At 46.2% G+C, this 16,546-nt stretch overlaps 1 protein-coding gene across 8 annotated transcripts in view; it reads left to right on the forward strand.

The window, feature by feature from the left end:
• The first annotated feature begins 2,631 nt into the window (after positions 1-2,631).
• KAT2B (lysine acetyltransferase 2B) overlaps positions 2,632-16,546 on the forward strand; it is a 108,429-nt gene continuing 94,514 nt past the window's right edge. For all 8 annotated transcript variants that reach the window (XR_013528693.1, XR_013528694.1, XM_035278815.3 and 5 more), the window contains exon 1: positions 2,632-3,009. Coding sequence is in view for 6 of the 8 variants with exons in the window: in XM_035278815.3 (XP_035134706.1) it covers positions 2,707-3,009 (303 nt within the window). In the remaining 2 variants the exon portion in view is untranslated. The remainder of the gene's footprint in view (positions 3,010-16,546) is intronic.

The following is a 16,546-nucleotide window of genomic DNA, read 5'->3' on the forward strand; positions in this document are numbered from 1 at the left end:
AGTGCTTCGGATTACAGGCATGAGCCACCCTGACCCACCCAAGCTTTCATTTTCTAAATGTAGCTTCTCTACCTCAGTAAGAGGTGAATGCTTTGTAAACGAAAACATTGGCTTTTATTTTCTTGGTAGTCATTTATTAAAAGTACAGTGTGCACAGAAAGATCATACTGAATGCTTACAAAAACCTAATTATGGAAAAGCAACAAGCCTCCTGAATCCTTTGCCCTTGAAATTTCCTTGTCTGGTGCTCATAACACACTTTGAATAGGTTTTGAAACTGCGGGCCTTCAGCCTACGGCAGTATGTCATCTGGGTACTCTGAGCAGGGAAATAATGAAAAGTAATGTTCAGTTAATGGCACAAGCCATTCGCCACTCAGACAGTGATGGTTTTCAGAGTGGATTGAGAGACTGGCTACTTCTGCTTCAAAACATACTGGAAATTGTCTGCCTCCTAAATTCTGAGGGTCGCTTGGGAGGAGGAGGTGATAGGTGACTTAATGTTAAATCTGGGTTCCCTCCCTCTATGTTATTGTGAAAATTTTCAAAGATACAGAAAAGTTGAAATAAATGCACAATGTGCCTACTACCTAGACTCTACTATTATATGGCCCCCTGTTTTCTTTATCACATCTCCGTTCATCCACCCTTTACCCATGCATCCATACATCTTATTTTTGATACATCTCAAAGTACAAAGAGCACCATTAATTAGAGTTCAAGGCTTGTGATTCTTTTTTTTTTTTTTTGATTTTTGAGGCAACATTTACATCCAGTGAAGTGTACAAATCTTATGTGGACCATTCCATAAGTTTGACACATGCCTACAAAGTGGAACGCAAGCTCTTATTAGTATCTGTTAAATCCATCTTAGAGTTTGATCAGAGAAGCACAGCCTTTAAGACTCTCACCCTGCTTTGAGGAGAATGGCAAAAATCTGAGAAACATCTCAGCAGAGCCGGGAGAGATTAACACTGGTAAAGTGAAGCTTGTCAAGCTAAGAAAGGAAGCACTGAAGTTAATTGTCCTGATGGAACCTGATAAAAATCTGCCGTTTCATCCCCTCAGACTGGGCTGAAGTTGGGAGAGAATATTGCCTTTTGCCCTGGCTAAACTAACATCACTGGTTAGATCTACAAACTCCCCCACCTCCCCATGACTATACATTATCCTGCACTACAAGTCAAAAGAACATAGAGAATCTGGAAAAAGGAGAGGGGGACTGTTTTGAAGGAAAAACACAACCCTTAAGGCGTCTGGCTGGGGAGCTATACAGCATGGGTAGAGTCTGATAATAAGCACATTATGACCCACATTACATACAACAAAAAGTAGGGCACTTCTGAAGGGTCCTGGGAAACAGCCTGGGCTTTTAAAACCTGCTTTAGGAAGGCGACCAACGGTACACCATTTCAAACGCAGCACTGACATCTATGCTCCAGTCATCAACAGTGAAAACAATAGTTTTCAACAAGAGTTGAAAACACTGAGTTGAGGTTGTCTTTTTTTTTTCTTTTGAAAGTTTGAAGCCAAAATCAATATTTATTCTTTTGAATGATGCTTAATTTTTTTTTCCTGGTTAATATGCACGCTGATGGTACAATTTTGAAAACTACGAAACGTTATAGAACCACCACCCAGAGACGAATCCTGTTAACAAACTTTTTGTATTTAAACTTTTTCCACTGCACATAGTTTTTATTTTGACAATGATTTTAGGCAATCGTTCTTTGAGCAACCAGCACTTTCAAACAAAAATTACAGAGAATATTAAGTTTTTCCCCCCCCTCTGGCAGATTTGGCCCAGAAATTGCTATGGGAAGAAAGTGTTAATTATGTTAAAACACAGTTTGACAGAAAGTGTTTAAAAAGAGAAAGGGAGAACATCACGCCTTTATTTTGATGAATTAGCAACAAAGAAAAGGATTAGCATGGACGGGTACTTTTCAAAAATGTATTTTTTTTTTCCTCTGGCTCCCGCTAGGGTGGAGGAAGTTGTCTCTCCGCTCAGAGACAGGGTGGAAGAGAGTGGAAGGACAAATGACTGAGAGGCTGCCCCCTCACACTGGCGCGGGCGTGCGGGGTCGGATGGGGGGCTGCGGAGGGGGGAGGTGGCCAGCAGGTGCCTGGGCTCCAGGCCCCTACCCCCACCCTCGTCCCCACCCTCACCCACACCCAGGGATTGGCCTCGCCCCCTGGCGGGCGAGCCGTAGGTGTCGAGGCACCCGGGTGGGGGGTGCAAACCCCGCGGGCAGCGGAAAAGAGGCCGTGGGGGGCCTCCCGGCTCCGGCACACTAGGAGGCTGGCGGCCGCCGGCACGCACACCCAGTCCGCAGCCCCGAGGAACATGTCCGCGGCCAGGGCGCCGAGCAGAGTCCCGGGCAGGAGAACCGAGGGAGGGCGTGTGCTGTGGCGGCGGTGGCGGCAGCGGAGCCGCTAGTCCCCTCCCTCCTGGGGGAGCAGCTGCCGCCGCTGCCGTCGCCGCCGCCACAGCCGCCACCACCATCAGCGCGCGGGCCCCGGCCGGAGCGAGCCGGGCAAGCGGCGCGCGCGGGGGAGGGCGGGGGCGGGGAGGGGGGTGGGCGAAGGGGGCGGGAGGGCGTGGGGGGAGGGTCTCGCTCTCCCGACGACCAGAGCCCGAGAGGGAGACCCTGGCGGCGGCGGCGGCGCCTGACACTCGGCGCCTCCTGCCGTGCTCCGGGGCGGCATGTCCGAGGCTGGCGGGGCCGGGCCGGGCGGCTGCGGGGCAGGAGCCGGGGCAGGGGCCGGGCCCGGGGCGCTGCCCCCCCCGCCTGCGGCGCTGCCGCCCGCGCCCCCGCAGGGCTCCCCCTGCGCTGCTGCCGCCGGGGGCTCGGGCGCCTGCGGTCCGGCTACGGCAGTGGCTGCAGCGGGCACGGCCGAAGGACCGGGAGGCGGTGGCTCGGCCCGAATCGCCGTGAAGAAGGCGCAACTACGCTCCGCTCCACGGGCCAAGAAACTGGAGAAACTCGGAGTGTACTCCGCCTGCAAGGTACGCGCGGGCTGCTCTCGGACCGCGGATGGTGCTAGGGGCCCAGCCCGCGGGACCCCCTCCCCCTCCCTCCTTCACCCCCGCCTCCCGCCTCCTGCCTCTCGCCTCCCGCCTGGGGCCGCTGCACCGCGGAAGTGCTCTTGTCGCCCGCGCCCAATTAGCTTCTTCTTGGATAAGAGTCCTGCTGGGTTTGAAGAAGGGGGATCGCTAAGACCGAGAGCCCTTCGTTCCTTCAGCTTGAAAAGAGTGGCTTCGGCTTCCGAGCTCCCGGGCTACCCTGGGGTTTTGTTGCTCTGTAGGAGCTCGCTGGAGTCACTTTGCCGGGAGTGGAACGGTGCTCTCCATGTGGCGGGAGACCCCGGGGCAAAGAAAAATCTTTTGGCGCACTGAGTGGTCCCTTCTGCAGTCGATCTCCTCCCTTGTCCCATTGGGAGGAACTGGGTACAAGGAGTGGGGGTGAAGACTCGCGGACTCTTGGCGCTTTGGGAAAGCGAAGGGGAGGAAGGCGCGGGGCGGGAAGGTGGGCAGAGCTCGAGGCGAGGGTCTCTTGGAGCCTGGCGCCCTCGGCTGGGGGCGGAGGCACTGCCGGGCGCAGTGACAGCCCTGTCATTATTGTATTATTACTTGTTTAGTTAAAACGCTGTCCCAGCTGCTCGAGGTGTAAACAGGATTTGGCAAGGTGACAGCCCAGCACAGCGGGCACTACTGCCCAGTGTGAGGACACCTATTTCTTGCTATCCACTCTCCATGCCAGTTTAGGAACCCCGTCACCCCCAGCTGCAGATCCAGATGTGGAGGCTGTGCTCCCGAGGTGGGAGCAATGCCCGAGGCCGCGGGGCAGGCTGGCCCTGCGCTGTCAGCAGCGGCTTTGTTTTGACAGGGTGACAGCTGAGGGGGGCGGGGACTTGGCCTTGTCAGCTCCTGCGGCCTGTGGCTGAGGCAGGGAAGAGACACACTCACACACACACACACCTCCCATGTGTTCTTCCTGCCTGCTGCAAGCAGGGTCAGGTTGCCCGGTTCCAGATTCCTGATTCCCACAACCAAGCTGCAGGGGCCACTTCTGAATTGTGACATAACTATAATTTATCCTACTAGAACATCTCGGTTAGACTCTTTTTAGTACTTACAGGAGCTTCTCAGTCGCAATGGAATGTCTGTGCTTGCTCTTTTTCCACACCATATCCTCATGTTTATATTGAGCACCTCTGTGTCCTATACTGGTTCAATAAATATTTGTTGAGTGAATGTAGGATCTAGCCCACTGCTCCTCAAACGTTAATGTGGATAGGAATCTCCTGGGGAAACTGGTTAAAATGCTGATTCTGAACCAGCTGGTCTGAGGTGGAAGCTGAGGGTCTGCATTTCTGACCAACTCCTAAGTGATACTACGCTAGTCCACAGACCACGTTCCAGTTCAGAACTGGGCAGTATATTATTTGGCTCTTTGAATTCAGTAGAAAAGACAGAAACAAATAATAATGCCATGTGGTTATTTCTGAAGAAGGAATGCAAAGAAGATGAAGTTGGGAGTGTGCTTCTAAGAAAGGCACAAGCCCAGGAGTTGATGATGAAGGGCGTTAGACTGATGAGAACAGGACACTGACTGTGGCAGGCAGAAGGGAGAGCTGTGTATAGAATTAAGAACAAGGTCATGGGTATAGGGCGTACTGCTTGGGTGATAGGTACACCAAAATCTAACAGATCACCACTAAAGAACTTACTCATGTAACTAAACAACCACCTCTTCCCCAAAACCTATGAAAACACAGAAGAAGGTCAATTTCTTGGTGGCCTTGGTGTTTTGCAGCCGAAGTGGGCTCGTGTAGGAACTGTGTCAACTCAGTGTTTCTGTACTGGCTTTATTTAATTATTTTTGAAATGGAGATTCGCCCTTATTGCCCGGGCTGGACTTCAGTGGCGTGAACTTGGCTCACTGCAACCTCTGCCTCCCAGGTTCAAGCGTTTCTCCTGCCTCAGCCTCCCAAGCAGCTTGGGATTACAGGCATGCGCCACCATGCCTGGCTAATTTTTTGTATTTTAATAGAGATGGAGTTTCTCCATGTTGGTCAGGGTGGTCTCAAACTCCTGACCTCAGGTGACCTGCCCGCCTTGGCCTCCCAAAGTGCTGGGATTATAGACGTGAGCCACTGTGCCCGGCCTGTCCTGGCTTTATTTTTAATTTTATTTATTGGGTTCTCCTCACTAGCACCTGTTAAAGATTTCCTGCTGCCTGCTGTACCTTTAATATCTGAAAACTTTCCTGAAATTTTGGTTTTATCTAAAACCATGAGCATATGTGCCCTGCATTGATACCTGTGATCTTTTCAAATTTCCATGGGTGAGATGTAGCACCACTTCCAAAGTTTGAGATTTGAGTGTTTTCTGGTCACTTTTATGACCCAACTTATAGTAAGAGAAAATTTCTTTTATTTTTAAAAAAATTCTTTTTCTTTTGAGACAGGGTCTCACTCTGCAGCCCAGGCTGGAGTGCAGTGGCATGACTGTGCCTTACTGCAGACTCAATCTCCCTGGGCTTAGGTGATTCTCCTACATCAGCCTCCTGAGTATGTATATATTTGTATTCTTTGTAGAGATAGGGTTTCACCTTGTTGCCCTGCCGTTCTCAAATTCCTGGGCCCAAGCCATCAGCCCGCCTAGGCTTCCAAAAGTGCAGGGATTATAGGCATGAGCCACCATGCCTGGCCGAAAGTGTTCCTTTTTTTTTTTAGATGGAATTTTGCTCTTGTTGCCCAGGCTGGAGTGCAATGGCGTGATCTCGGCTCACCGCAAGCTCCGTCTCGTGGGTTCAAGGGATTCTCCTGCCTCAGCCTCCCGAGTAGCTGGGATTACAGGCATGCGTCATCGTGCCTGGCTAATTGTGTATTTTTAGTAGAGATGGGGTTTCTCCATGTTGGTCAGGCTGGTCTCGAACTCCCAACCTCAGGTGATCCGCCCACCTTGGCCTCCCAAAGTGCTGGGATTATAGGCATGAGCCACTGTGCCCAGCCAAGTGCTCATTTTAATGTGTCAATTCATTCAGTAAATATTTAGATGGTTACCACCTGGGTGCCAGGCATTGTGCTAGGTGCTGGGCCTATGACACACAGAATTTGTCCTTTAGGAGTTACTGTGTGTGTAACTCCTAGCACAATGCCTGTGCAAGTGCATGTGTGTATGCACATGTTGGGGGCCTAGAGAGGAGGGCAGAAGCAAAATTACAGAGAAGTTCAGAAAAACTGCTTTCTTGGAGTAGTTGTGGGCCCAGAGCAGGACAGTTTGTAGGCTGGGGCACTGGTAGGGTGGGATTGGCTTCCTGGAGGAAGTGTTGGTGGCTGCTAAGAACTCTTGGCAGGGCAGAGTGGGGTGGGGTGAAGCTTCTTGTAGTGGAGAAACTGAAAGCAGTGCTGGAAGCTTGGAGGTGGGCCAGCTGGAGCCAGACCTTTGTTGCTTAGGGCCACCAGGTTGGGAATGAGGGATGTGTGGCCAAGAGGGCACTGAGGAGTGCAGGAATCTTAACTTGGGGAGTGACACTATCTCAGATTTGCCTTTTTTGAAAAAAATGTTAACTGGGCTTGACTGGGTAAAAGGGAGTGCCAGACAGCAAAATCTGTGGTTTTCTTTCAGCTTGTTTCTGCACTTAATATGAGCAAGCCCAAAAGGAGGGATTGCTCGACCTTTGCCACAGGCCCCTTGGCAAGTTAGATTACAGAGATTAGAGAATGAGGAGGGATCTGGAAAGAGATAAGGTAAGTTACTGGGGGCTTTTGAAAGAAAAACAGGTCCCAAGCTGGATACAAATCTGGCCTTTAAACTTCACAAACAAAACCAAAAAATAAGGGAGCTAACTCACAGCCAGGGTTACGTGCCACACCCCAGAGAAAAGAAAAAGGAGAAAAAAAAGAAAAAAGCAACAAACAAACTTGTTTTGCAGGATCCAGATCTTTGAACTGTGTCCTGGTAAAGGTTGCTTCAGAGTCATTTTGCTCATGTACGACAGAGCCAGAGTGATCATTAAAAATGTAGATGTAGGCCAGGAGCAGTGGCTCATACCTGTAACCCCGCACTGTGGGAGGCTGAGGTGGGAAGATCATTTGAGTCCTGGAGTTTGAGGCCAGCCTGGGCAATATAGTGAGACTTCGTCTCTACAAAAAATAAAAAATTAACCAGACGTGGTGGTGGAGGTTGCAGTGAGCCGTGATTGCACCACTGTACTCCAGCTTGGGCGATAGAGCAAGTGTCTGTCCGAAAAAAAAAAAGTCAGTCTGACCATGTTATGCCCCTACTTCAGGCCCTTTAATTTCTCTTTATTGGAGTCTACATGGCCTGGCTACTGCTGTCTGTGGCTCCTTATCAAGGCTCGAAGTGCTTGGTTTCCTTTCCTCTGGAGAGTGGGTGGGGCGGAGGAGGTGAGGGGCTTTGCATATGCTGTTGACTGCCACTGGGAGCTCTTTCTGCACTTGCAAATTGACTCCCAATCCTTCCTACAGAACTTAGATTCCTTGCCTTGCCTTTACCACCCCCTCCACCCCCACCCCACAACCCCAGCCAGCAGTCTTTCCATTAGATGTTACACAAACTCACCTGTTCTCTTCCTGGTGCTTTTATTGTGATTTGTATGATTATTTGACATGCATTTAGAATCTCTGAATAGATTCTTAGTGATGTGGTTATTGACTGAGTGAATGAACCAGAGAAGAGAAAATGGAAGAAATGATTAGCTGTGATGATAGATAGCAGTTGTGGAATTTGAACTTAATCCCCTCTTGACAATTGGGTAGACGAGATTTGTCATATAGGACAGTTCAAGGCATCCCACAGGTATCAATAGTATTCAGTTATTTATTTATTTATTTATTTATTTTTTGAGACAGGGTCTCACTCTGTCACCCAGGCAGGAGTACAGTGGTGTGATCTTGGCTTAGTGCAACCTCTGCCTCCCAGGCTCAAGTGGTCCTTCTACCTCAGCCTCCTGAGTAGCTGAGACCACCGGCATGCACCACCACACCCAGCTAATTTTTATATTTTCTTGGTTTTGTCATGTTTGTGAGGCTGGTTTTGAACTCCTGGGCTCAAGCAGTCTGCTTGCCTCGACCTCCCAAAGTGCTGGGATTACATATATGATTCACTGCACCTGGCCTATTTTATTTTCTATTTATTTATTTATTTTAGAGACAAGGTCTTGCCCTGTTTCCCAGGCTTGGGTGCAGTGGCGATGCTCATAGCTCACTGCAGCCTAGAACTCGTTGACTCAGGTGATCCTCCCACCTCAGCCTCCTGGGTAGCTGGGACTACAGTGACCACTTGGGACTGGGTTTTTAATGTTATAAAAGAAACCTCAGGTGAATTTATGAGTAGGCCAAATCCAAATCTTCTTGAATTAAAGTGTATCATCTACTAACTTCAAAAGAGAAACAAAATCCATTGACTAACCCTTCCTAAAGGAACAGGTCATTTATATTAATATGTAAGGGGAGACAATAGGGTATAGTGGCTAAGAACATGGGCTTCAGAGTTCAGACTAATCTGTGTTCAAATATGGGGATATCCAGCTCTGCGACTTTGGATGAGGACTTCACTTCAGCCTTCATTTCCCTGTCTGTAAAGGAATGATGCTACCCCCTTCATGGCGTAACAGTGAGGATTTAAAATGGGCTGTATTAGATGTCCAGCATGGTGTCTTGCCCATGACAAGCCCTTACAAGGTAGGAGAGACACTGTTTACTTGGAAAGAGCAACAGACTCAGTCCTGAATCCACCCCAGCTCTGCTACTTGTATGATCTTGGGCATAAGTCACTTAGTTTTTCTCTGAGCCTCGATTACGGCATGTGTAAGGTGGTGATCATGACTTCAACCTTAAAGTTAAAAGAAAAAAGTGTTCCCAGAATTCCTAGAACATAAAGATGCCGGGTTAATGCTGGCTAAACTGAATTGCCTGGTGCTTTACTCATATATCAGAGTCAGTGGCCACAAAGCATTTATGGAGAACCCAGTTGCTTGGATTCTGGGCAGGGTGCCACATTTAAGGAGTTACATGGGCACAAGACTATAAAATTAGTCTTAATTAAAAAAATATGGCTGGGGCATGGTGACTCATTCCTATAATCCCGGCAGTTTGGGAGGCCAAGGCAGACGGATAGGTTGAGCTCATGAGTTTGAGACCAGCCTAGGCAACATGGTGAAACTGTCTCTACAAAAATTAGCTGGGCATGGTGGTGGGTGCCTGTATTCCCATCTACTCAGGAGGCTGAGGTAGGAGGATGGCTTGAGCCCGAGAGGCAGAAGTTGCAGTGAGCTGAGATCATGCTACTGCACTAGACCTTGTCTCAAGATAATAATAATGATAATTTATAATCTAGGAGTAGCATTGACTATAGAATATATAGAGAGCAGAGGTAGAGGTGCCACTATAAAAGAAAAAGTATCCTCTGTTGGCCAAGGGCTGGTGGGTGGGGTGCTAGACAAGCCTTAGAGTTGTAGAGCACGCCCCAATGCCTTTGTATTTGTCAGTCACTCTGCCAGAGAGCAAATTTCTTTTTCAATTGTCAGCATATAGAGCAGTGGCTCTTACCCAGGAGCTATTTAGTCTCCCAGGGGACATTTGACAATGTCTGGAGACATTTTCAGTCTTTGCAGTTGGGAGGAGGGAATGCAGCTGGCACCTAGTGAGTGGAGGCCAGGAATGTTGCTAAACATCCCACAATTCACGGGACAGCTCCCCACAACAAAGAATTATCTGGCCCAGAATGTTAATAGTGGAGAAGTTGAGAATGCCTGTTTTAGACAAATATCTTTGCAGCACAGGAAGAAAAAAAATGATTTTGTTTTTTTTTTTTTTGAGGCTGGGTCTTTCTCTGCTTCCTAGGCTGGAGTGCAGTGGCACCATCATAGCTCACTGCAGCCTCCATCTACCTGGGCTTAGGTGATCCTGCCACCCCAGTCTCCCAAGTAGAGGGGCCACAGGTGCACGCCACTGTGCCCGGGCAATTTTTCTGTTTTTTATAGAGATGTTTCGCCAACCAGGGTTTCACTATGTGTAATAGCTTGGTCTTGAACTCCTGGACTCCAGCGATCAGCTTGCCTTAGCCTTTCCAAGTACTGGGATTACAGGCATGAACCGCCATGCCTAGCCTAGAGCAATGCTTTTAATATGAATTTTAGTAACACTTAAAGTCTGAAAAATCTCACTTCGTGAATTATGGGCCTATATTTTAAACAGTTTTATTGCAGTATAATTTATAGATCATAAAACTTGCCCACTATAACTATGCAGTCAGCTGCTTTTGAGTTAATGTATGCAGTTGTGCATCCATACCACAAACCAGTGTTATGACTTCTTCCATCCCCCAAAAGTTTCCTCTTGCCATGAGTACCTTTTTTTTTTTTTTTTGAGATGGAGTTTCACTCTGTCACCCAGGCTGGAGTGTAATGGCGTGATCTCCGCTCGCTGCAACCTCTGTCTCCCTGGTTCAAGCGATTTGCCTGCGTCAGTGTCCTAAGTATATGGGATTACAGGCAAGCACCACCATGCCTTACTAATTTTTTGTATTTTTAGTAGAGATGGGGTTTCACCATGTTGGCCAGGCTGGTCTTGGACTCCTGACCTCAAGTGATCTGCCCACCTGGGCCTCCCAAAGTGCTGGGATTACAGGCGTGAACCTCCACACCTGGCCCATGACTACCTTTTTAAAGTAATATTTTGTATCAAATTGGTGGTTGGTTTGCAAACAGAAACCAAATTAGAAATATCTTTTTGGCAACTCTTCCAATAGGCAATATTGTCACAGCAAAATACAAAACATGGGGGGAGGTGGATAAGATGTTGTTTTAAAAGATCAGTCTTTAGCCACATAAGTTTATTGCATACAATTATATCATGTGGTGATTTCTGTAAAATGTGGTAAGTATCATAAAGCCAAGCATGCACAGGAAAAAAGTTTCATTTGGCAGGCACAATACAAAAAGCCTAAGAGAAAGTTGTCCAAATTTAATTCTGTGTCCTCAGAAATTTTCAGGGAAGATGGAAATTCAAGCCTGCAAAGCCTTCAGATTGCAATTTGTAGTTTTATATAACTGAGAAAGTAGTTTACAGGGCAAAACAGCAAAATCTGCTGAGGATTGTTTTGTTTTAGGAAGTGTGGGCATGCAAATAGTGATTTGTGATGTAGCACAGTTTAAGGTTTTTGTTTTGTTTTGTTTTTAAAAATCACCCAGCAGATTTAAATTCAGTTGCCTACCGGCGTTAGCCAGATTTAATTCTGTGGTTGTTAAGTAAATCCATAGGGTCTAACCCGTCAGGGTGACTATGGAGGGTGAAATACATACTGTCCTGTGAGATGCCTGGGAGCAGTCAGCACATCTGCTTCTCAGATGAATACTCCATGTAGTGCCAATAAAATTAGGATTTTCAAGGCTCAGTGGCTTCTGATTTAGTCTCTCGTTAAGAGAAAAGTGGCTATTTAGGAAAAATTGTCAACAGTTTCCTACTCTTGCATGGTGCTTTTCTGCTGTGGTCATCTGATTCAAATGGGGAATTAGATCAGGCACATTGGCTACTCGCACATGGAGAGAGAAGGAGGGGAATCCTCACTTCCTTCCCCTATGCTGGGTGCCCTTGGGCAGCCCCTTAACTGCCTAGTTTCGGTTTCCTCCTTGGTGAAGTAGGAATCCAGGTGCCACCTCATTCACTTATTGTGAAGATTAAATACCTGAGCATATGTGAAAGTTCTTGGAACCTAGGCATTCCACAATGTCTATTTAATTTTATTTGTAAAAAACATTCCATTGGTATTAACGGTTTGTGTGTTTGCTAAAGTGTTATGTCTCACGTCATTTGATTCTTCCACCTGGGTAAGCAGAAGGTAAAGGAGGTCATTTTACTAGCAGGGAACTGAGACCCAAAGAGGTTGAAGCCACGGCGCTTGCTCAGGAAAGCGCCGGCCCAGGTAGATCCTTCTTGTGCACCATTTTCCCTCCTCTTCCAAAACGTTTTCATGGTGGTGGAGGGTGTTGCTTTTCTTCCAAATGGTTTCTGGAGAGGATTTTATTTATTTTAGGCATTCTACTGCTTTCATTTGACATTTATTTTACTCCAATTGAGAGGTATGTTCAAAGGATTTTCTAGTCCATTGAACCTGTGCAGGCCATAAAGTAAAAAAAATGAGCATTCTTTTTTGCTGGCCCAGAACATACATAAACATGCTATTGATTGTTTTAAAGCTGACAATCAAGACTGGTCACTGTCCTGGCCCAATAGAATTCCCTGTTGAAGGAAGATGAAAGAGATATCTACTTAGGCTACCTACTTAGAGATACCTACTTACAAGGTGCCAAATGTGTCAGAAAGTTAAGAAATTGACTGTCTTGAAAGTTTAGAAGTCCTGCTGGGCATGGTGGCTCACGCTTATAATTCCAGCATTTTGGGAGACTGAGGCAGGTGATTGCTTGAGCTCAGGAGTTCAAGACCAGCCTGGGCAACACGGTGAGACTCCCATCTCTACTAAAAATACAAATATTAGTAGGGTGGTGGCTTGCGCCTGTAGTCTCATCTCCTCGGAAGGCTGAGGTGGGAGGATGACTTGAGCCTGGGAGGTGGAGATTGCAGTGAGCTGAGATCACACCACTGCACTCCAGCCTGGCTGATGGAGTGAGACCCTGTCTTAAAAAAAAAAAATTTAGAAGTCCCCCAAGACTGTTCACACAACAGTATCTCAATGTGATAAAAAGGAGTCATTAAAAAAAACTTTTAGTTGCATTATGCACACAGTAAAGGGCTCAAATTATGTTTATAGCACAATTAATTTTTACATATGCATATGTCTATGCGACTGCCGCGTACATAAAGCTGTAGGACATTTCCAGCCTCTCAGAGGGTTCTCTTGTGCCTCCTCCTGGATTACCCGCTCCTGGTAATCCTTATTCTGACTTCTATTAGCGGAGATTAGTTTTGTCTGTTCTTAAAGTTTACATAAATTGAATCATATGATATGAATTATTTGTGTCTGGCTTCTTTCACTCAACATTATGTCTGTCAGATGCATCCATATTTTTGTGTATAGCAGTGGTTTGTAAAGACACATGTTTTTAAATTAAAAAATGAAAACATTGCCAGCAGTTTTCAGGATGGAAGTCATTGGATGTGGACAACCTCATGGAATGAATCTTAACTAGGCTTTTAAAAGAAAAGATGAGAATTTGATAGGCAAATTCGGAAGAACCAGGAGGGCAGGAATGTGGATAAGAAATCAAGGAGGTGGCCAGGCACAGTGGCTCGCACCGATAATGCCAGCACTTTGAGAGGCTGAGGTGGGTGGATCACCTGAGGCCAGGAGATTGAGACCAGAATGGCCAAAATGACAAAACCCTGTTTCTACTAAAACCCAAACATTAACTGGGCATAGTGGCACATACCTGTAGTCCCAGCTACTAGGGAGGCTGAGGCATGAGAATGGCTTGAACCCAGGAGGCAGAGGTTATAGTGAGCTAAGATCGCACCACTGTACTGTAACCTGGGTATAGTACAGTGTATATGCTGTAGACAGCAATATTCTGTCTCAAAAACAAAAAAAGAAAGAAAGAAATCAAGGAGGAGTCCTTGGCCAGTTAGGTGTAGATAAGAAATGGAAAGGAAGAGAGAGGCAGGATGATGAGGAGGTGGGTGCAGGTGGGCTGATGATGTCACAGCTGGTGGTATGTTTAGTCTGCACAGTTCCTTCTCCCCTGGAGTCTGTATTGGTGAGTCCTTACTGGTAAATATTCCTGTGAAATCCTGTTGCCACCTGTCCCTGGTTCTGGAAGATGACTAGAGTTGTTAGACATTGTAGTCTGTGAGCCATGCAGAACCATACATGTTGAGAGTGATGGCAGGTTTCCTAAAAGGCTGGCCAGAGCCCAGTACATAAAATTCCAGTGGGCAGTGCCATCTTTGTTACGTGGGCCTAGTTGATAGAGATGTTGGAAAGAGAACACTCATTCCCATGTTCTCTAGAACTACCTGCTGAGGCCATTAAATGCCACCCTCTCCCCAAGAATGGCGGTGAGAAACAAAGATTACTCTATAGCTCCACATAGATTTTTCGTAACTGTTCCTGAAAAGTCATGTTGAATATATGAGCTTGTTATGTAATGGTTTCATATAACCATCCCCTTACAAATTAGTCTTTTCTGTCATTGATATATTTAACAAAATGGAAATTTACTTAAAGATTGTGTGTTTGTACACATGGGGTGTTATATCTATTGCCATTTATTTATTCATTTAACATTAAATTCTATGGGCTGCTTTAGAAGATTTCTGCTCGGGTATCTCCTGTTCAAACGTTTTAAGATAATTTATCACCTAGTTATAATTGAAATGGAATCGTGTCCTTTATAATTTTGAATCACATTCATCTCTAGCACCTAATTGTGCATGTAGTTACCTGCTGCTTTGCACACTTTTCTCCCTTGTATATCTCTGTATTTTGTTCTCAAAGCCTCATTCCACTCTGTTCTTAAATGCCAACTCCTCAGAGAAGCCTTCCTGACTCTGCTCTAAAGTAGTGGCACCCCATCTGTCACTCTATAATCTTATCTTGTTTTGTTTTCCTTTACTGCACTTATTAATATTTGGAAATTGTATTTTAAAAAGCGATTTCTTGTCTGTTTCCCGTATGACAATGGAAGCTCCATGAAGCAGAGATTTGGGTTCATGGAGCCCATAAGGGAAACAGACAAGTTGTATGGGATGCTTTCATTAAATTCATATCCCAGGTGAATCATACTTTGCACATAGTAGGCACTTGATGAATATTTATTGAGGAAATAGGTAATTTGATATTCATAGGCTTTGTGAGATTGGAGGAAAGGAAGATGTGTTTTAACGATGGCCAGGCATGGTGGCTTATGCCTGTAATCCCAGCACTTCAGGAGGCTGAGATGGTAATCCAGCCTGGGCTACAGAGAGAGACCCTGTCTCTTAAAAGAAATGAAAAAAAAAACGGAAGAAAGATGGGGAAACTAGGGTTCAGGAAGGTTTAGTAGCTAGCTTTGTGGTCTGCAGCAAAACAGCCTCCAGCTGGGGCTGGAACGACACCTACTCATAGGTAAGGGTGGTTCCCCTCGGTTCATGGAAGACTCGATGACAAGCAACGCTTATCTGATGGCCTGAACATCTACAAAATCAAGCAAAGAGGAATCACCTATATTTTAATCTACTGAGTGAATGATGTGAACTTGTCCAACCACTGTTTTCTGCACGTTACAATTAAATTCTCAAGGCCAGGAATGGTGGCTCACACCTGTAATCCCAGGTGTGGGATCCCACTTTTGGGAGACCAAGGTGAGCAGATTGTTTGAGCTCAAGAGTTTGAGACCAGCCTGGGCAACATAATGAGACCCCATCTCTACAAAAATACAAAAATAACCTGGGCATGGTGGCATGTGTCTGTAGTCCCAACTACTTGGGAGGCTGAGGCAGGAGGATCACTTGAGTCCAGGAGGTCGAGGCTGTGGTGAGCCGTGAATGTGCTGCTCTACTCTAGCCTGGGTGATAGAGGGAGACCCTGTCTCAAAAAAACAAGACAAACTCACAAAAGTATCATGAGTGTTACGAGATCAGTGAATTAAAAGCTATGAAGTGAGAAAAAGTTTTAACATACATTCTAGAAGTCTGTATTATATTAGTAAACTTTAAAAAAGTCAATTGTATATAAAGACTTTTTCTTTTTGAGACAGAGTCTTGCTCTGTCACCTAAGCTGGAGTGCAGTGGTGTGATATTGGCTCACTGCACCCTCTACCTCCTGGGTTTAAGTGATTTTCCTGTCTGAGCCTCCTGAGTAGCTGGGACTCAGGAGTGCGCCACCACACCTGGCTAATTTTTGTATTTTTAGTAGAGATGGGGTTTCACCATATTAGCCAGGTTGTCTTGAACTCCTGACCTTGTGATCTGATGCCTCCCAAAGTGCTGGGATTACAGGCGTGAGCCACAGCGCCTGGCCTGAAGGCATTTTTTAAACTATTATTTAAAATATTATTTATATTTTGTTACTTTGTGGCACACTTTAAAGTCTACAATAGACTTTCTTTAATTGTTCTTTTACTGTTTAGGATTATTTATTTATTTGAATTTTAATTTAATTTAATTTTATTTTTTGAGATGGAGTCTCAGTCTCCCAGGCTGGAGTGCAGTGGTGCAATTTTGGCTCACTACAACCTGCACCTCCCAGGTTCAAGTGATTATCCAGCCTTAGTCTCCCGAGTAGTTGGGATTATAGGCACGCACCACCACACCTGACTGATTTTTGTATTTTTAGTAGGGGTCTTGCCATGTTGGCCAGGCTGGTTTTGAACTCCTCACCTCAAGTGATCCACCCGCTTCGGTCTCCCAGAGTGCTGGGATTACAGGCATGAGCCACTGCACCCAGGCTTAGGCTTATAATTATTTAAAGATTGTGTGTTCGTACACATAGGGTGTTATATCTATTGCCATTTATTTATTCATTTAACATTAAATTCTATGGGCCGCTTTAGAAGATTTCTGTTCTTTTGTTTTGTTT

This window comes from Callithrix jacchus, chromosome 17, assembly GCF_049354715.1.
Source record: "Callithrix jacchus isolate 240 chromosome 17, calJac240_pri, whole genome shotgun sequence".
Classification (NCBI taxonomy): Eukaryota; Metazoa; Chordata; class Mammalia; order Primates; family Cebidae; genus Callithrix; species Callithrix jacchus.